This window comes from Mauremys mutica, chromosome 12, assembly GCF_020497125.1.
Source record: "Mauremys mutica isolate MM-2020 ecotype Southern chromosome 12, ASM2049712v1, whole genome shotgun sequence".
NCBI lineage: Eukaryota > Metazoa > Chordata > Testudines > Geoemydidae > Mauremys > Mauremys mutica.
The window spans coordinates 28,755,977-28,776,359 of record NC_059083.1 but is presented as its reverse complement, the minus strand read 5'-3'; the positions used below and the strand labels follow the sequence as shown (position 1 = coordinate 28,776,359).

Here is a 20,383-nt window from a genome sequence, read left to right as displayed (position 1 = left end):
GGCAGGATATCAGCACTGCAGGGGAGGGGTGGGAGTGGCAGTGACATCACAAGGGCCTTTGGCAGGACCTCAGCCTATTGGACAAAGGTGGTGGGGAGGCGATGATCTCACAGAGAGATCTTGACATCAGCCAGGCAGGACAGGGGTGCAGCACAGGGGCAACCTTGGAGATCCCTGTGGCTTTGCTGCAGCACGTCTCCTTCTCGAGGTCTCTTCTCAAGGACTGAGAGAGAATTCACTTTCATGTACGTGAGCGCAAGGAGGACCCTCTTTGGAGTTTTCTCCTTTTCTTTTCTTGATTTTGCTAGAAAACAGACGTCCCTGTATAGAAGGTAAGAGCCTCCGAGAGGTTTGGAACCTGTTCAGTCTGATCCATCAGGTACCGGCTGATTTTTAGGAAAGGAAAACACTAGTTTGTGGGGGCAGCATTTTATTTCCGACCTAGGACTTTGTCCCTTAGAATCACTGGGGACATTGGGGTTTCTCCTTTTTGTTTTCCCTTTTCCTGTCTCTTCCTCCTTTCTCTTCTTCTCTTGCATCTTTGTCCTTTCCCCCTGCTCTCCTTTCACCACCAGGACTTGTCTGTGCATGTGGAGTGGGGGGCGGAGGGAGGGGGGGTTCCAATCCAACTCTCATTGCGGGAGGCCCTCCCAAAGACATGTGGCTGGAATAGTGCTCTAAGAGTGACTCCCTCCAGTGGTGACCTGGGACATCTGGTGAGAACTCTCAACTTTCTGATTCTCAGAGTCTCAGTGCTGATTGGGCGAGCATGGGGCTATTGTGAGGGAGGAGACTCAGGTCCTTGTTACTCGCTTTTAAGACCAAGGAAATAAACCATAACCAAACATGTGTTTGATTGCTCTTGATGCTTTTCTACATTCATTGTCTCTGAGCAATTCATGATTCTCTCTCTAAGGGGCTGTATAGAAGGTAAGAGCCTCGGAGAGGTTTGGAACCTGTTCAGTCTGATCCATCAGGTGCTGGCTGATTTTTAGGAAAAGAAAACACTAGATTGTGGGGGCAACATTTTATTTCTGACCTATGACTTTGTCCCTTAGAATTTCGGGGGACATTGGGGTTTCTCCTTTCTGTTTTCCCTTTTCCTCTGTCCCTCCTACCTTTCTCTTCTTGCTTCCTTTGTCCTTTTCCTCTGCTCTCCTCCCACCACCAGGAGCTCTGTGTGTGCACTGGGGGGAGAGGGGGTTATGGGAGGCCCTCACAGAGAGGTGAAACTGGAATAGTGCTCCAAGAGTGATCCTCTCGGTGGTAACCTCTACCATTCTTTGGGCTATTTGGTGAGAACCCTTAGCCTCCACCCCTCAAAGTCTCAACCTTGATTGGCTGAGAAGGGGGCTATTGACAGGGAGGAAACGCTGGTCTTTGTTGCTCTCTTTTGTGACCAAGCAAATAAGTCACAACCAGTGATATGTTTGACCCATGTTGATGCTGCTCTGCATTCATTGTCTCGGGGCAGTTCATGAGCCTCTCTAACATTCAAATTCTTCTAAAATACTTGCGGAATAATCACTATGAACAATTGTTGGTCTGTAGATCATTTGAGAGCAACTCTGCTACTGACTGGCTGCATCAGCTAAGACAAGTCACTGCTCCTTTCTCAGCCTTAGTTTCTCCTTCTGTCAAGTATGAATAACAATCCTCTCCCACCTACCTCGCTCTGGGTGGATGATGGGGATCCACCAAAGAGTGTCACTAGTAGCAGTGCAGAATAGGAGATGTCCTATCACATTGAGCCATATCAGATTATGACATAATATTCTATTTGATTGGTATTTTATTCTTTTGAAATTGTTAAGAGCAGCAACTACTTAGCTCAGACTGAAGCATCTCATCTAATTTTCTAGATCACAGTGTCTCTTCTTTGTGTACGACGAGACAGTTTAATGCACTGTGACAAACAGGAGATGCTCTTGTTTTGCACCCCCTGCTGCTGGCTGAGTTTCTCCATCCCCTGGCAATAAGACAGACTCTTGTTTTCACAGCCAGTCGATCGCCCTTGTGTCATCACCCTGCCTGCTGGCTGGGCAGGGTAACTCCTCAGGTCACCACCCTCTCCAGCCTGCCTTGGGCTTGGGGAGTGAGGAGGCGGGCGAGGGACATCTGCTGACCCTGAACATCCACCATCCATCATACCATCACCTAGAGCAAGTGAGTGGCATTAGGGTTCCTCGGTGGCTTCCCCTGTCTGTCTGGGGAGAGGCAGAAAGAGGGGGAGAGAACATCTCCAAAGGGGGATTTCATTTGCAAACAGCTCCCAAGAGCCCCTCACTCTCAGACTGGGCAGGGGCTTCTCCAGAGCCGTGTCCAGTGTGTTTGGAAAGGTCCCAGCAATGGAGCTCCCAGCCCTTCCGTTGTGGGACACTGTTCCCCAGGCTGAGAGTCTCTGAGCTGGGCCAGACCCTGTGAGCTGCTGAGCATGGAAATCAATGGGGAGTGAGGAGGGCCCTGGTCTTCCTGTGCCGAGGGTCTTTGTGACTGTGAGAGAAGAGGGAAAGAAGGTGGCTGTAGGGAGCCACGGGCACGGCCAGCTCCAGGCACCAGCCTACCAAGCACATGCTTGGGGCGGCACCTTGGGAGGGGGCGGTGATCGGGGTTTGTTTTTGTTGTTTTTGGTTTGGCCAGGCGGCGCAGGGAGCGGGGACTTGGGTGGTGCTGGCGGGGGCGGGGACTTGGGCGGTGCGACGCGGCACTGAGGAGGCGGGGACTTGGGCGGCGCGGTACGACGTGACGCTTGGGGGGGCGGGGACTTTGGTGGTGCTACGCGACGCTCGGGGGAGAGGGGAATTGGGTGGCGTGATGCAGCGCTGGGGGCGGGGACTTGGGTGGTGCGACGCGGCGCTGGGGGGCGGGGACTTTGGCGGTGCGACGCGATGCTTGGGGGGGGACTTGGGCGGCGCGATGCGGCGCTGGGGGGCGGGGACTTGGGTGGTGCGACGTGGCGCTGGGAAGCGGGGACTTGGGCGGTGCGGTGCGACGCGGCGCTGGGGGACTGGGACTTGGGCAGTGCGATGCGACGTGGCGCTGGGGGGCGGGGATTTGGGCAGTGCGACGCGGCATTGGGGGGGCAGGGACTTGGGCGGCGTGACGCTCGGAGGGACGGGGACTTGGGCGGTGCGGTGCTGGGGGGGCGGGGACTTGGGCGGTGCAACACAACACTCAGTGAGGGGTCGGGCGGCGCTCGCGGGGGCAGGGCGGCGCTCTTTTTTTTCCGCTTGGGGTGGCAAAAATGTTAGAGCCGGCCCTGGCGAAGGGAGGAGAAATAAATAGCTAATGATGAATCCTAGGGGCTTTGTCTTTTGTGGTGAAGGGTTTAAAATGGGTCTGCATGTCCATTTTATGTGAGGGGGTTGGTTTGGGGTCTCTGCAGGGAACTGTGACTCTCCGCCATTGTGAGGCGGGCCGGGCATCTCACTATCCTTTGTTGCCTCATCCCCTCCCCACTGGGCTGTGAGCCCGGGCTGCCATCGGGCATAGAGGCACCACCCGTTTAATAATACTGAGTAGGGCCCCATAAATCCTAAGGACGGCCTTGGGTAAAACCCCTGGATCAGGCTGCCTCTAGAGACACAGCCCAAAGGCATCCGACGAAGTGGGTATTCACCCACGAAAGCTCATGCTGCAAAACGTCTGTTAGCCTATAAGGTGCCACAGGATTCTTTGCTGCTTTTACAGATCCAGACTAACACGGCTACCCCTCTGATACTTGAGCCCAAAGGCACTGACTTCTAGGCCTAATTAGATGCCAGGGGCTAATCAAAGGAAGCCAATCAGGGGGTAGCAGAGCCCCCTGGAAGACCACATCAGGAACTGGTGATCTCACCATTATCACCTGACTCTGCATAGACTGGCCTAGTGCCTGTGAGGAGGGTCAGTGAGATGATTATCAGACAAATTCTGTGTCTGGGCGTGTCCATCCGTCTCCTCATCCTCTTCTCCCAGGTTCTGGCTGCAGAGGGAAAGGTTTGCCCAGTAGTTAAGGTGCTACGTTAACCTGCACAGATCCAGGTTTTGCTCTGTGTGAAGTCAGGTAAATCATTTATTTTGTCTGGGCCTGACTTACCCCTCTTCTAAATGGGGGTAACAACCTTCCACATCGCACGGCAGCAGAGACATTGTGTGAGGAGGAGAAAGGGACAAATGAACCCATATACCTTCCCCACACCGACTTGCTGCTTGCCTTGTAGTGAGCATGCTCAGACAGACTGAGCATGCTCAGTAACATCAGCTGAAGGCACTGCCCTGACTCTGCCCCCACACTATTGGCAGGTACAGATGTCTCTGCACAGCAGTATGTGAGTCTAAGCACATGGACGTTAGTGAGTTGCTCAGACAGTGCAGGGATGGGGGCCAGGTAAGGATCTGCAATAGCTAGGAGTGCAGCTCTTTCCTGTCCACATTAAATCACAAAAACATCACATTGGGATTGTCGCACTGACTCCTTCACTAGCTGGTGTTTCTCTTAATGCCACAGCTCTTGGAATCCTGTGATTACGTGACAATCTCAGCTCTCACTTTAACAAAAGTAAGTTTCTTGCTCTTGGGGCTGAGTAGAAAAGGTTGAGTACGTGACCAGAGCGAATCCTGCCTGCTTGCTCACAAACAAACAAACAAACAGTCCAGAATATAATTTTTTAGAAGAAAAACCCTCATGTTTTCTTCAGCAGCCTCTTGATTTTTGCTTACATGGTGCTGGCAATATTGCCTTGGCAGGGATCAGTTCAGGTTTTCAGGCCTGGCTTCTCCAGCAAAGTCTCTAAGGACCTAAATATAAAACTGAGCATTCTGAGTGATTCCTTTACTTTACCCCCAATCCAGGGGGCTGTGCTCATTTGCTGCTTATGCCCACAGCCCGGCTCCATGCACATTCCCACACCTCGCCCTCTCTGTTTCCCTATCTGTTAACTCTGCTGTGTTAGATAAATGATGGCACAAAATTAGGGGGCTTTCCATGGGGGATGGGGATTTAAGGCCTGAGTTCTCAGTGGCACAGCATTGCCAACCCCAAACTTTTGAAAATCATGAGTCAGGACCCCCAGAATGATGTGATGCCTTTTGTGAGACTAAAAAATAAAAATACTAATAAATGTTGAGTTCTTTCTATTTGCCTTCTGACTTCTCAGACTTTATAGGCTGACTCAGGTCACATTTTAAGTTTTTCTCTGCAACCAAGACAACTAGAAACTTCCTTTGTTTAGGTCCCTAACTTCTGTTTGCTAGAAGCTGGGAATGGGCAACAAGGGATGGATCACTCGATGATTCCCTGTTCTGTTCATTCCCGCTGGGGCACCTGGCATTGGCCACGGTCAGAAGACAGGACACTGGGCTAGATGGACCATTGGTCTGACCCAGTCTGGACATTCTTATGTTCATGAGATTCACTATAAAATCATCAATGTTGGCAACACTTTTGACACTGCGTCTCCTTTACACTGAGGCAGAGCTGCCTTAGCGTATGTTAGAATCAGGCCTTTGAAACACTGATTCCAGCTTAAACAAGTTTTTGGCCTGTGAATTGAATATCCCTAGACTCAGAAGGATTAGATTTTATCGGTAGATGTCAGCAAATGTTGATTTCACTTTTCACACACAAACCGATGAAAAAATATTTCCATTGATAAGAACTGAAATTTACAAATAGCTACAGTAAGAAAAATGCTGCTTGAGAACTTACTAGAGTTTAATTTAAGGATATTTACTTCGCATGTTTTGACATGAGATGTTGACAATTTGTGTTTTAACAGTTACACCTTTTAACTTTTTGAATCTCTGTGTCACCTGTCATAAAATAATTGTCTGACTAAAATATTGTCTGAACCCCCCCCCCAATTTCCCACAACTGTGAACAATAATATTGATAAAACTGAAACTGTGAAAGTTTAAATAGATAAATATATAAACATTCTTACAAATTAATATTAATCTTATCTGTCAAAATTACATATTAAATCAAATGAATTCTGCCAAGCCTAAATATCACTCCTTGGACACACAGTTCTGTCAGCTTAGCAGGACAAGGGGAAGCTGATGTCCATGTGAAGCCCCAGTGACTCCCCCCACACACACCAGCAGAGGGGGCTGATTGTAGGATCAGAGCCTTGTTGGGATATTTCTTACCAAAGCCCCCAGGGCTGGAACATTACGGGTGATCTGGCTCCAGCTCAGCAAAAAGCCTAAGTCAGTTCCAGGAAGGGAAACACCCAATTCCTGCTGTTGCAGGCGGGCATATTTCTGAGCTCAGGAAAGTGACGCTGTCCAGAGGGAGCCATGGCCACAGACAACCCCGTGGAAAGTCTCCAGGAGGAAGCTATGTGCCCCATCTGTCTGGAGTATTTTAAGGACCCAGTGACTATAGACTGTGGGCACAATTTCTGCCGAGCCTGCATCGCCCAGTGCTGGGAGGGATCGAATACAGACGTCTCCTGCCCTCAGTGCAGAGAAACTGTGCAGCAGGGAAACCTCAGGCTGAACAGGAAGCTGGCAAATATTGTAGAAATGGTCAAACGGCTGAGTTTACAGGCAGCAAAGGGAGCAGGCGAGGAGACGGTGTGTGGGGAACACCAGGAGACTCTGAAACTGTTCTGTGAAGAGGATCAAACTTCTGTCTGTGTGGTTTGCCATCTGTCCCGGGCTCACAGAGATCACAGGGTGGTTCCCATAAAGGAGGCTGCCCAGGAGTACAAGGTAGGGAATTGCTGTCAAGTTTAATGGGTGATAACTTTAGATTTTAATTACAGGCTGATTGCACTGAAAGTTGCCTGTCACAGGTGTGATGCATCACTGAGCTCTGTAAAGCCTTCATTGTATGGGAGATGCTATCACAAAATGAATGATCTGGCAGTGCGGCAACAGAATCAGAATATCAAGTCTTCAAAGATACCTGATGTGGGAAGGTTTTCTCTGAGATTCTGAATGTTTTTCACACTCAGCTTCCACTGCTGAAATAAGGGGACTTTTTACACCACGGCCGGTGTTAACGATCAGTGAGGTTTAAATCACACGAGCTGCAGGCCAGTCTAGGTGAGTGTGTTACCTTCAGACTGGAGAACTGATCATTTAAATTTCAACACTGTTAATTATTTCATTCCCCTGTGAGAGCGGAGAGGGAGAATTACAGCTCGGCACCATTTATTGCCAGTGCCGCCTCCTTCCAGTGCCACAAGCGGGTGATGTTTGGGAGATGCCACCTCTTATTTCCCCCCAGTAAAGGAGGACCGAGCCCAGCAGAGCCCAGGGGTACATTCCAGCCCCATGAGGGGAGTCCAGCCCCTTGGAGCCAATCAGCAACTCCATCCTGTTTTGAACAATGCACCATTTGAACGGATCATGTGTCTCCTTTTAGTGACTCACGTGGGCGGAGCTTATTTTGTGGGTGGAGCTTCAAAGAATCCAGCCACCTTTGCCCTTCCCCCATTCTGATCCTGGCTCATTTATGAAGCTGTTTTGCTGGATGCAAAGGCTGCTTTTCCGCCTCCTGTCTCTCACTGGCCCCTGCTGGCTCCCTCCCTCCCTCACTGCTTCCCTGCAGCAGCACCGCAGGGGTGTCACCGAACAGCTCCCCAGGAGCTCTCAGAAGCAGCTTGGGCCCTTGGGCAGAGGGCAGGAGAGAACTCGAGGGCTCAGAGAAAAGAGAAAAAGTGAAACGGGGAGATCTCAGGAGGCGGCTCCGGGGGGCTGCCAGGGGTGTTGCACAGAGCGGGGCTGACGGGGCAGGAGCACGTTGCTGTGCTGTGTGAAGGAATCACACGCTGTCAAAGGGGAAGAGAGCCCTGGGTTGTTACAGCTCTGGGGCAGTTATAATTATGGGTGGCACATTCCCCCAGACCGAGTGTTCCCTGGTCCTCACTGACCTCCAGCCACATCACAGCTTCACCCTGTGCAGTTAATGGGACTGCGCTGGCTCAGGTGCTCGGCCGCTGCCTGGGGGAGGCCACATGGGAGCCTGGACAGAGGAGAGCACAGTGGGGTCTTGTTCCTGGCCTGGGTCTGGGTACAGAGCAGCGAGGTGCTGCCCCAACCTCTTCACTGGCACCGGCAGGAGGGATCGTTCAGAACCTTCCCAGCTGTTTCCCCTCTGGCCTGTGCTCAGTGATGTGCAGCTTTAGCTCAAACACAGGCTCTGAGAAGTCCTGAGTGTCTGCAGGGAGCAGAGCCCCTGCTCTGAGACTGGCGTCTCTGCTCCCAGGAGGCCTTTGGGGCCGGCAGAGTCCAGTCTGCTGCTCGCTTCCAGGATATTTACTGCTCATGTGTGAAATGCCAATATGGACAGTACTGTCCACCCATCGGACAGGCAGACTAATGGCTGTTTATCGCACACGATGTCCCTGCAGGAGAAACTCCAGGGAGCCCTGGACCCTCTGAGGAAGGAGCTGGAAGAGGCCCTGGCTCTGATGTCTGCAGAGGAGGAGGAGATCACAGAGTGGCAGGTGGGTGTCCGGGTTTATTCCTCCCTGAGTGCCAGAAACTCCCTGGCACCCAGATCATTTCCCTGCCCATTGCTCCACCCCCATTTGTCCTCCTCTCCCTGAGGCCCCAACCATGCGCCGCTCCTGCTCTGCCCCATGCCCGGCTCCCACTCAGCCCTCTCCCCAGAGGCTCCCCGCTCACCGTTCACTGTTGCAGCTCGCTCCTCTCCCCAACCCCATCCCCCAAGTACCCTTTGCCTGCCGCTTGCTCCTGTCTGCCCCCTCCTGCCTTAAGGGTGAGTGATGGGGGGGAGGGATGGAGAGGAGCAATTGGTGCCCCCCCCCCCAGCTGACGGGCTCCCTAAAGGCTGCGATCCCAGGGGCACTGGGCACATGGGCATGGGGCACTCAGCCAGGCTGGGTGAGGCCATAGCCAGCCCTGACAGTGCCCTGGGCACCCAACACCCATGTGAGCCCCCGGATGGCACCCAAAGGACTATTAGCACCCGCCCTAGTCCTGAACATTGCAGCCCTGGGAGCAGGTTGTCAAAGAAGGAGCATCGCCCACATCCCTCTGTGATGGTTCCCCTGGGTGTCTGAGTGCCCAACACTTGGCACCCAAATCCCCCCATGGATGCCCTGTGTGGCCCCCTGTAAATCTCTCCTGCTCCGTTGATTTCTCCCCTCTCCCGTGTGTTCATCCCGTGCCACCTGCAATAACATACTGCGTCTTTACAAAGCACCCTAGACAACCCCGCTATGGAACTGGCCATATGAACTCTGAACTAAAACGTTTCCCAAAGAAGTAAATCTCCTTACAAACCTGATACTGATCTAATGCCCTGCTTTATAGACAGAGGTCCAGTCTGTGTAAGTCAACATCTGGGTCACGTTTTCTCTGTGCCTTTCCTATTCTTCTATTTCAAGGGGAAAGTGAAGAATAGGAGAGAGATGATTGCAGGTGAATTTAACAAACTGCACACACTGCTGAGAGAGGAGGAGCAGCTGCTTCTGCAGAGCCTGGAGGAGGAGGAGAGGGAGACTCTGCAGAGACTACAGGAAAATGTAACCAAACTCTCCCAGCAAAGCTCCTCTCTGCAGCAGCTGATCACAGAGATCGAGGAGAAGTGTCAGCAACCAGTTGTTGAGCTGCTAAAGGTGAGATAGCATCAAAATTCTCCACCCATCCAGAATTAGAACTCAGATCCCTGGGTCTGGATCCCAACAATTAGAGTAAATGTGTTCTGTGGTTTACTGACAAACAGAACATCCAGCTAAGGGCTCCATCAGTTCCAAAATATCCCAGTCCATGTTAGAGGGGAATTCTCCTCAGGGAGACCCAGTGAGGCCATGGGAGATTAAATGGATGATACAAGAATGATACTGAGCTGAACCCATCCCTGCTCTAACTCCAGAACATTGGACCCAACACAGGCGATAAACACAGATACTGATGGGCTGGGTCCCTAGAAGGGAGAATCCTTTAGCTAAATCCTGTCTCACCTACATAAATGAAAGAAGTGTTGATGCCCAGAGTGAAACTCTCACAATTTTATGCACATTGTGTTAATACAGAACATTGATTTTTTTTTCCTTTCAGGATGTGAAAAGCACATTGAGCAGGTGTGTTTCCTATGTTCATTGCTCTTATATTCTTGGTGGTGGTTCAGGGATGCTGTGTGTACAGAGCAGCTGAATAATGATGGGACGTTTTCTTCATAGGAGTGAGAATGTGAACCTCCAGGAACCAGAAGCTGTTTCTACTGACCTGAAGAACGTGTATAAAATTTCTCTTGACATGAGGGAAGCGCTGCAGAGATTTGGAGGTGAGTGGATTCTACTGGGACATTCAGCTGTTTTGTGCCTGGGGCTCTGGACAGAGCCTGGGACCCCAGGACACGCATGGGCCCAGCTGACAGGCTTCGAGCTGTGATTGCTGGAGGCTGCTACTTACAGCCACCTGCTGGTACTTGCCCAGGTGTCTGACCAGGCGCCTTCACTCTGACATCCTGACCCCTCCATGGCTGAGTAACTGGGTGTCACTGAGCCAGGTGCTGTGAGGCCTGGACTAGGCCCATTGTGCTGGGAGCTGCACAGACGGGTAACGGATGACGTGTCTGTGCCTCTCTCCTGGGACATGTGAGGGCTGCGTTGTGTGGCCACCGCTCAGCACTGCCCCAGCCCCCATTAGCCAAGGCTGGCCCAGCTTTCTGAGCTGGAGGAGGGGCCGGTCTGGCTGCTGCAGTCTGACCTGGGCCGTGTGTTACTGGGTAACAAGCTGAATCCTATGGGCCCCTCGTCTGCTCTGAGCACAGCCCAGTGTGAGGTTGGGTCAGTGGTTTGCTGCTCAGTGAGTGAGACTCACTCACAAGAGTGTGACCCTGTCACAACAGCTGAGTGTGAGCTGCCCCCATCCAAACCCCTCCCCACAACCCCAGCGCAGAGACCGGGGGCAAAGGCAGAAACCTGACTGCGAGGAGGGACAGAGAAGAAACTAAGGCAGAGGAGAGGGGGATGGGAAGGTTCAGTGAGCTCGGTCTGTGATTGTTGAACTGGCCCATTCCTCCTACCGCCCCCCCACTCCTCTCCTCCCACCCACCCCCAGCAGGGGCAGTGGAAGGGGCCAAGCTGGGTGTGTCTGTCCCGGCCGATGGAGGCTGTGCAGTCGGTGCCGGCTGCAGGGCCAGGATCTCAGGGCTCCAGGGAGCAGGAACCTCAGGCTGTGGGGGAAGCAGCTTCCTCTCTGTGACTGGCTGGAGCCAGCACATCCCTGCTCCCCTCCCCGTTCACTGCTCCCAGCCCAGCACAGTCTGTGCCCACTGGACCCTGAACCCGGCTGGGCTCTGGGCCATCCCACACCCCTGGCCCCTGAGCCTGTCGGGATCCTGAGCCAGTCAGCTCAGTGCCTCGTTCTAGGGGATCACCAGCCCCTGGGGAGCCTCCTGTCAGCCCCCCAGAAGCTCCTTCCTGGGCAGGGTCCCAGGCCCTGAGTCACTCGCTGGCTGCTCCATGCTGGCCAGGCCCAGGGTCTCCAGCAGGGCTGTTGGTGCTGGCACCGCGCTCGCTGCCAGAGCTCCCAGCCCCTGACCCAGCCCGGCCTGTTGTCCCAGCGCTGACCCCTCCCCTGCGGGTGGGGACGCTGCTGCTCTCAATGGCTGAGCCCCTCTCTCTGCCGCTGCCTCTGCTGCTGCGCTCGCAGGCTCAGCCTGTGCCGGGGCCAATGCGGCACTGCTGGGGCTGCTCCTTCCCTCGGCACCTGGGGTCTCTGTGTCTGGGGCAAATGGCGGATGGGTGGGCAGGGACCTGCTCAGAGACACACATCCTGAGCTGCACCCAGGGGGCAGAGACCAGCCAGGGCTGGGCAGCAAAGTGTCACCATGCTGGGATTAACCCTTTCCTTCCCCCCACCCCAGCAGCGGGTCCGGCAGCTCGTGGGAGTCTTTGGGTAAATGTGTGGGGCAGAGTAACCAGGGCTCCCTGCACCCCAGGGTCCCCGTGTGCAATGGGAAGGCCCCACGCTGTCACACAGCCCTTAGGTGCTGGGCAGTGAGTGTTATTATTGATACCCTGAAATGGCTGAGGCTGGTATCTTGGCAAGCATCTTGCCTCAGTTTACCCTCTTCAGCACTCCTTAAATTACACCTCACAGTCCAAAAGATCTGAGAGAAAAGTCCCCTCCTAGGGTCCGCTCTGAGTCCAAGTAAACCCCAAAATAAAATCTTTTCCCTCACTCTGCTCCAGCCTCCAGCTCTCACTCCAGCTCCTCACTGTCCTCAAGTCAGGAGCCCTCAGTCCTTCCGGAAGCTGGGCTTGGATTAGTTTCTATCGTGGAATCAGACGACTCCAGCCCTCCTTCCTGGAGCTGGGTCATTTCAGACGGTGCCTTTATTCTCTGCATCCACTTTCTCCAGCCGGGGACAGCTCTCCAGGGTTCTGTCCTGCTACAGCTGCTGCTGTCATTGTCATCTCTGGCAGCTCCTCCCCCTTAGGGGAGCTCCTCTGCCTAGTACAGTGGTCCCCAGATGTTTTTGGTCCTGCACTCCCTTACCTGGTTTGTGCCCCCACCCTGGGAGCTGCTGTCAGGAGCTGGGCCAGGAACGGGGCTCCAGTTGGGGCCAGAAGCTGGGGGCCATGGCTGGGAGTGGACCCGCATTTGGGGCCGGGAGCTGGGGGCTTCGGTCCGGGGCGGAACCATGTTTGGGGCTGGGGCTGCAGCTGGGTTCTCAGCCTGGAGCAGGGCCGGGAGTGGGTGGCTGAAGTCGGAGCCGGAGATGCAGCTGGGGCTGAGGGTGGGGCCGGAGTGGAGCTGGGGGCAGAGCAGGGCTGGGTGACATTCCCTTCCCGCCACCCATGGGGGCTGGTCCAGGCCCTGTCAGGCCCCCCAAATGTTCCTCCACACCCTCTAGGGGGGCACGACCAAGAGTTTGGGGAGCACTGCTCTAGGAGCCCCTTCCAGGCCCCTTGCTCTGGTGAGCTCTCCTGGGAGCTCCTCTCCTTAGCAGCTTCCTGTCCCTAAGATCCCTTCAGCTGAGCCCTGGTTACCCTTTATCAGCCTCATTAGCTGTTTTGCTGCTGACTAGCCACCTACGGATTTAATTACTTCCAGGTTGGTCTGGGTTGTCTCATTCTCCCTTACAGGAGCCTGTCACAGGTGGTCTGGTCCCTGACTCCCTTAAAAGGACCAGCCCTCTTGATACATTTCCCCTCACCCCCAGAGCCAACCTGTATTCAAAGTGAGGCTTGACCATGGCTGACACTTGGTTATGTTCTGCTAGAAAAGTTTCAAACTCCAGGGAAGTAAATTGGTGGCCATTTCCAGGAGCTGCACAGAGCTAGGGAGGCAGGGAGCCTGCCTTAGCCCCGGGCCCCCCCTGCGCCACTGACCAGACTTTTAATGTCCCAGTCGGTGGTGCCAACCGGAGCCGCCAGGGTCCCTTTTCGACCAGGCGTTCCAATAAAAAACCGACGCCTGGCAACCTTACGGACAAGTGCCAACCCTAGGTCCTGTCCATATGGCCCAGTAACACCCTGCTGAGCCGGGTACAGGCAGCCACATGCCAGCCCAGGCCCCTGGCAGGGACGCTGAGCTGCCAGCTGCCATGGTCACTAACAGTGTTAACTCTGTCACGTGCCACTCACCAGGCTTAGAGCCCCCAGGGCCCTGGGCCCAGCCCCAGGAACTGCTGTAACCTAGAACCAGAGCAATGCAGGGCTGGAAGGGCCCTCGAGAGGTTGCCTAGTCCAGCCCCCCCACGCTAGGTCAGGGACTAGACTATCCCAGGCAGGGATTTGTCCAACCTGTTCTTACAAACCTCTAGTGATGGGGATCCCACAACCTCCCTTGGAGCCGGGTCCAGAGCTTCACTGCCCTGAGAATTAGAAAGTGTTTCCTCATCTCCAGCCTCAACCTCCCTTGCTGCAGATTGTGCCCGTTGTGAGCATCGCTGTTATTGCACTGAATGGCTGGGGGTGCTGGGCTGGCTCAGGGGGGCAGTGAGGGCAGCTGGGGCCTTTCATTCCCCAGTCACCGATCTCAGCCCAGGCTGAGAGTCCAGTTCCCAGCGGACAGGAGCTCACATCGTAACTCACTTTAGCGGCAGCCTCACTGGCCATCTCCGCAGGGAGGCCAAGGCCTGAATGGGCCGTAGGGACGATTCCTCCCCAGGGAGAGGCTCCAGCAGGTGTCAGGGCTGAGCCATGTTGGAAGGACAGTGGGGGGCTCACACGGCCTCTGTCTCCTTATACCCTCAATACACGGAGCTCCAGCAGCTGCGGTGTAAAACCCAATTCGTATCCCCAGCACCAAACTCACTGACACTGCCCCAAGGGTCCTCTCCTCCTGGGGTTGGGGAGTGAGTAAGGGGCACTGGAAGAGGGAGCCCAGGGGGCCATGGCCCCATCACTTTTACCAATGGGAGGGCTGTTCCCTCCCACTTTTTACCAGCTGTAAGGATGAGCGACGATGGGGGAGGGGTCTGAGAGGAGAGACCAGGGGGTCAGGGTGTTGGGGAAGAGGTGGGGTGAAGGCAGGGGCTCAGGAAGAAGGGGCAGTGTGAGAGCGAGGGTTCAGGGGTGCGGGGACAGGAGCTCAGGGAGAAGGGCTGGCATGAGTGGGTGACCCCTCTACTTTGAGGGAGCTTCCATCACTCCTGGGCAGAGCACCATCCCGGATCCCGATCCACAGGCACATCTGTGTATTTGCCGGGTGTACAGAGCTCTCTGTGTGGAGACACTTTCATGCTCACCCAGGAACCTGTGCTGGGAGGCCCCACTGCCCAGGAGGCTGAGGGCTCTCACTCCCCTGCTCTGGGGGTGAAGGGAGGGGCCCTGGGGCTGCTGTTCCCCATCCCAGGAAGGGGGTGAAGGAGATGTGGACACAGACCATGTCCCCTCTGGCACTGTGAGGGGCAGACCTGGTTCCTCCCTGGGCTTCAGAGCCTGGGCTCCAGCCAGAACCTGAAAATCTTTGCGACTATTTTTAATTCCAAAGAGGGAGCCCCGCAAACCTGAATCTGTCCACCCTGTTCCAAAACTCGCTGCTGCAGGCTGTGTAGAAGGACCCAAAGTGTCTCCAGAGTCTGGGTGTGAAAGTTCCCAGGGTGTCTGACCCAGGGCTGGTTAATGAGAGCGAGGGGGGTGGCTGGCACAGTCGTTAGATCGAGACACCTGAGCTCCTGGGTCTCTGAGACGGTCTCTGTGACCATTATCCACCCTGGGAGATGCCCAGGTGCAGCTACAGAGGGTCTGTGCCGCTAGCAGCGTCCATGGGACAAATGGCTCTGGGCAGAGAGTTCAGGCTGGAGCCAAGTCTCCATTTTCAGCCTGATTTGTGGGGGTGAGATCAGGGGCCCAGGGGGGCATTTGTCTGCAAAGGGCAAATTAAACAGCAGCTCTGGAGTGTTTCATAGCTGATGTCCTGAGCCTGGCCTGCCTGTAACTGCGTTTCTGGGATGTTGACAGTCTCTCATTGCAAGTCACTGGGATTGGGGCTCCTAAGTTGCTCAGACAGGTTTGCAGTGGAGCTGGGTGAAATGTTTTGGACAAATAGTCTTTTTGCTGCAAAATTATATTTTGGGTCAAGAGAAACTATTCGTGAATCCATGTCGGGTTTGCTGACTGGTTTCAATGAACAGAAAAAGGTGCCACCGCTTCCCATGTAGCCTTTAGCCCAGGGGCTGGGCCCTCAGCTGGGAGGCGCAGGTTCAGTCCCGCCATGTGATGCCATGAAAGCTTGAACCGCTGGGCTCCAGGTGTCTGATGACGTCCCCCTGTGTTTGAACACTGCCATGGGCACTGGGCCAGAGCGTGGGGGTGAGAATGACTCTGCAGCCCAGTGGGTCAGGCCCCCACCTGGGAGCCTAGAGTCCAGCTCCCCTGCTCCAGTGACCCTGTAATTATTGATCCATAACCCCAGTGAGGGGAGGGGTTACGGCCCCTGGCTCAGCAGTGTCTCAGGCCATGTCTGCCGGGGTTTCCTTGCACTGATGTAGCTGCACCGGTGCAAACCCCTAGTGTAGACGCGCTGTGCAGCTGTGAACGGGGACTGGTCCCCAGTGCAGCTTCTCCCAGATGGAGGGGGCAGTAAGTGGGGAAATGCCCCCTACCCTCCCCACTGCCCTGGCCTCATTAGCAACAGCCCATTAGTGCACATTTATACCCCCCCTCCGAATCTTGCACTGTACTGCCCCTCCCAGTGAGCGCAGTTCAGACAACTGCCCCCGTGGGGGTGGGGCTGGGCCGGGCAATGGGAGGGGCTGGCTGTGGGGTTTTCCTGGCTGGAAGGTGGGGCCCGTGGGGCCTGCCAGCATGGAGAGTCCCAGCTGCTCCCCCTGGGGCACGCCTGCACCCCCAGTGTGTGTGGGGACAGCACCAACCTGCTCTGAGCGAGAAACCAACCACACATGGCCCGAAAGCAACAGAGATTCCCTCGGGTCTGCCTCTCCCTCACCCCTCCTTCCCCTCTTCCCCTAACATCCTCTTCACTTTGGAGCCCTCCCATCACTTCACACCCCTGCTATGTCCTGGCATCCACCTCTCCCCTTTCCCTCCTCTGTGCCATGTCTCCCACTCCTCCCCTCACCCTCCTCTGCTGTCCTGACTTTCGCCCTTCTTACTCTCCTCAGCCCTCCTGACACCTCCTCTCCCCACCCTCTCTGACCCCTGGCACCCGCCCCTTCCCTCACTCCCCTGTGCCCACCCCTCCTCTAGCCCCACTCTGACCCCTGGCACCTGTGTCTCCCCAATCCCCTCTCCTAACACCTCCCTCTGCCCACATGTCCTGCCTCTCACCCCTCTCTGCCCCCTGGTGCTTGTCCCTCCCCTCCTCTGCCCTCCCTGTGCCTGCCCTTCTGCTCAACCCCCTCAATCCCCTGGCACCTGCCCTTCCCCTCCCCCCGCACCCTTCTGCTGCCTGCCCCTTCCCTCATCCTGCCCCCCAACACCTGACCCTCCCCTTGGCCCCTTCCTTCCTGGTGCCCATCCCCTCACCACCCTCTGCCCCACTGACCCTGCTCTCCTCTCGCCCCTCTGCCACCATCACCCATGCCGCCTTCTCTTTGTCACCCCTGCCCCTCCCCTGTCCCTCTGGCTCCGTGACACCTGCACCCCTCACCACCCCTCCAGTCCCCTGGTGCCAGCTCCTCCTCTGCCCCAAGTCCCAGCTCTACCCTTCCCCATCTGCCTCCCTGGTGCCTGCTGTTTGCTTTGCCCCCTCTGCCTCCCTGGTGCAAGTCCCTTCCCTCACCCCCCTTTGGGACCCCTGGTCTCAGCCCTTCCCCTCACCTCAGCACTACCCTCCCCCTCCCCCTCTCCTAACCTCTGGGCCCCACCCTCCCTTCATCCTCCCTCTGCCCCCCTGGTGCCCACATCTCCCTGCACACGCCTCTGCCCCCCTAGGGCCTGCCCTTCTCCACACCCCTCTCTCTGCCCCTCTTCTGCTCATCTGCTCCCTCACCCCCCATTCTGCCCCTTTGGCACCAATGTCTGTTCATTCGCTCCCCCCCATGGTTCCACCTGCCCCACTCCTCATCATCTCACCCCCTGGCAGCTCACCCTGCCCTAGATTTCCCCTGCCCCATTGGAGCTCCCCCCATTCCCTCACCCCCCTCTGCCTGCTGGTGCCTGCCCCTTCCCTTGCTTCCCTGTGCCCCCTGGGGTCCATCCCCTTCTTGTGCCCTGGTGCCCACCCCTCCCCTCTCCCCCTGCAGCCCCCTGGAACCTGCCTTTCCCTTCACACCCCTCTGTTGTCCTGGTGCTCCTCCCTTCCCTTATCACCCCATAGCCCTTGTGCCCCTCCCCCCACCCTCTGCACCCCCTGAAACCTGCCCTTCCCTTCACTGCACTCTGTCCTCCTGGTGCCTGCTCTTTGGCTTGTCACCCGGTAGCCCTTGTGCCTGCCCCACCCCTATGTCCCTCCCTCCACCCCCTCTGCTCCTGTCACCTCCCCCTCCCCTTTCCTCTCCTAGCATCAGCCTGTCACCTCCCCTCCCCCACCTCCCCTGACACCTTCCCACCCCTCCCCCGCTCCTCCTGCCCTTTCCCCCCATTGTCTCCTCACAGGCAGAGGGGCCCTGAATCCCCTCAGGCAACAACCCCCCCCCCCCGGTGATTAACGGGGATGCAGGTTAATTTCCCTTTGATCCCAGTGACCAGCCCCTGCCCCCGGCCCTGACTCTGTGACTCTCTCCCCAGTGGACGTGACTCTGGATCCAGACACGGCACATCCCCAACTCATCCTGTCTGAGGACCGGAAACGTGTGAGACACGGAGACGAACGCCAGGATCTGCCTGACAATGCTGAGAGATTTGATAGATATACCATTGTCCTGGGCAATGAGGGGTTCGCGGGTGAGAGGCATTACTGGGAGGTGGAGGTGGGAGACAAACCTTACTGGGTGCTGGGGGTTTGTAGGGAATCTGTGAGCAGGAAGGGGCAGGTCACACCCACACCTGGGAATGGATACTGGGTCATGGTGCTGAGGGATGGAGGATATGAGGCCTGCACCTCCTCCTCGATCCCCCTCCCCGTGAGCGTCAGGCCCAGCTGGGTGGGGATTTTCCTGGACTATGAGGCGGGCGAGGTCTCGTTTTACAATGTGACTGACAGGTCCCATCTCTTCACTTTCACTGACACCTTCTTCGGGACACTCCGCCCTTTCTTCTATCCTGGTCTCAACGCTGGGGGCACAAACGCGGCTCCCCTGATAATCTGCCCGGTCCCAGCTCAGGCCGGAGGGACTCTCGGTCCCTGACAGTGACCCCACGGCACAGACTGGCCCCTCCCAGCCCTGCTGCTCTTCCCTCCCCCCAGTGGTGGGGGCCAGTTACTGCAGCAACTGGACTTTCTGTGCTGACCGGACGCTGCCAGTTTCCCTTTTCAACTAGAGGTCCCAGTCGAAAACCGGACACCTGGGAACCTCCAGCCCCCACCTTCCCCATCCCCTGCCCCAGGGGTAGCAGATGGTGGAGGATGCGGTCATTCACTCCCGTCAGAATTTTCTACCCCTGTGAAATCTCAATATAAAATATGAAAGAAAAAATATTATTTTAATTTAGAAAATATGATTGTAACAAGGTGTAAATACAATAATATTTTAATTTACATTTCAACAGTATCTTAAAAACAAGCATATAAATATATTTGTAGAAATGGAATTATTTACATTTTTTTATCTTTCCCTCAAATCTATAGTGAAGTTTAGCTTCTCTAAATAACGTCATTTGTATTTCAAGTGTGGAATTTCAAGAAATCCAAAATATTTATCTTAATAAAATAAACTATTAAATTGTCAGACTGGGTTGTTCAGTTACAATGTACATGTGTCATAAACATCACAACAACACATATGTGCAGCTGTACTGTTCTCTCTCCCCCTCTCTTTATTGTCTTGACTGGTTCTCTCTGGCAGGCAGGGCACATACACCCACCTCCTGCACTACACCTTTGAAAATTAATAGTTGAAAAAATGATAGAATTAATTGAACAATATATTTCAGTTAACTCACACAAGATTATATAATAATCTTTGAACTTCTGTCAGCATTAATTCATGTGGTTTTTAACTTTCTAACTACATATCATTGGTAATGACGATATGACCCTTCCTTTCTTTTTCTCACATCAATTAAGAAAACAACCTCAAATGCTCTCTTCCTATTGATAGAAATCTCATCTACAATCTCCAGTTTTTAGTTTATTTTTCTTTAGACATATTATTTACAGGCAATGTACTGTCACTGTGCACTGTTGATTGCAATGTACTGCCAGGCTCTTCATGTTCTTGGTTATAAGGACACAACAAATGTAGTTTGATAAAGAAATAAAGAAGGGGTTGTATTCCTTTACTGAATCATCAGAAATTAACATAGTTATATTAAAGATGCTGGCACTTAGTGACATATAACATGTAATTTGGTGAAGCTTTTTGGCAAACCTTTCTTCTCCGCCATAAATTAGTCAAAAGGGTGATATTTTTGTTGTCATGTGAGGTTTAGAGTACAAAGAAAATAAAGTTTCTCCAGGAAATTCATCACAGTTCCTCTGGGTTCTGTCCCCCACCTTCTCTAATGCTCTGTAAAAATAGTGACTAAGTGATCTGATTCCTTGAAATTAGCTATTGAACCTAATTTCTTGAAGATCAAGCTGAGCAGAGTCTGAGGGGAGGCACATCACATGGCATTGCTAGGACTCCTTTTTGTTTTAAACCTGATGCGTTATGAACATTTTCAATGTAATAAATCAGTTTTGAAGATTTATTCACAATATGCCATCGATGGCAGAGTGCCCTAAACGTACCTTGATTATTTGAAAATAAATACCCTAAAATTATCTTTTAATGGAGTCATTTGTGCTTTTTATCCAGTCTACTGGTGTCTAGGGGGCATGGGCTGCTGAAGCTATGTGTTTTTCCTAATTTTTAACACAGAGAAATATTAATCTAAAAATAGATAATTTTTTCATAAAA

The 20,383-nt window shown here is 54.2% G+C and overlaps 1 protein-coding gene across 1 annotated transcript; it reads left to right on the top strand.

The window, feature by feature from the left end:
• The first annotated feature begins 203 nt into the window (after positions 1-203).
• On the top strand, positions 204-18,670 carry LOC123346106 (E3 ubiquitin-protein ligase TRIM39-like). The gene is made up of 8 exons (XM_044983327.1): positions 204-332; positions 3,958-4,045; positions 6,275-6,699; positions 8,346-8,441; positions 9,348-9,578; positions 10,021-10,043; positions 10,143-10,246; positions 18,111-18,670. The coding sequence occupies exons 3-8, from the start codon at positions 6,283-6,285 to the stop codon at positions 18,668-18,670; spliced, it is 1,431 nt and encodes a 476-aa protein (XP_044839262.1). The 5' UTR covers positions 204-332; positions 3,958-4,045; positions 6,275-6,282.
• Positions 18,671-20,383: the final 1,713 nt, after the last annotated feature.

Excerpts from the sequence above, each read along its gene's own strand:
- LOC123346106 (XM_044983327.1), top strand. The coding sequence starts at position 6,283 with ATGGCCACAGACAACCCCGTGGAAAGTCTCCAGGAGGAAGCTATGTGC. Across the intron at positions 8,442-9,347 it reads AGGAGATCACAGAGTGGCAG|GGGAAAGTGAAGAATAGGAG; the intron begins GTGGGTGTCCGG and ends TTCTATTTCAAG. Across the intron at positions 9,579-10,020 it reads CAGTTGTTGAGCTGCTAAAG|GATGTGAAAAGCACATTGAG; the intron begins GTGAGATAGCAT and ends TTTTCCTTTCAG.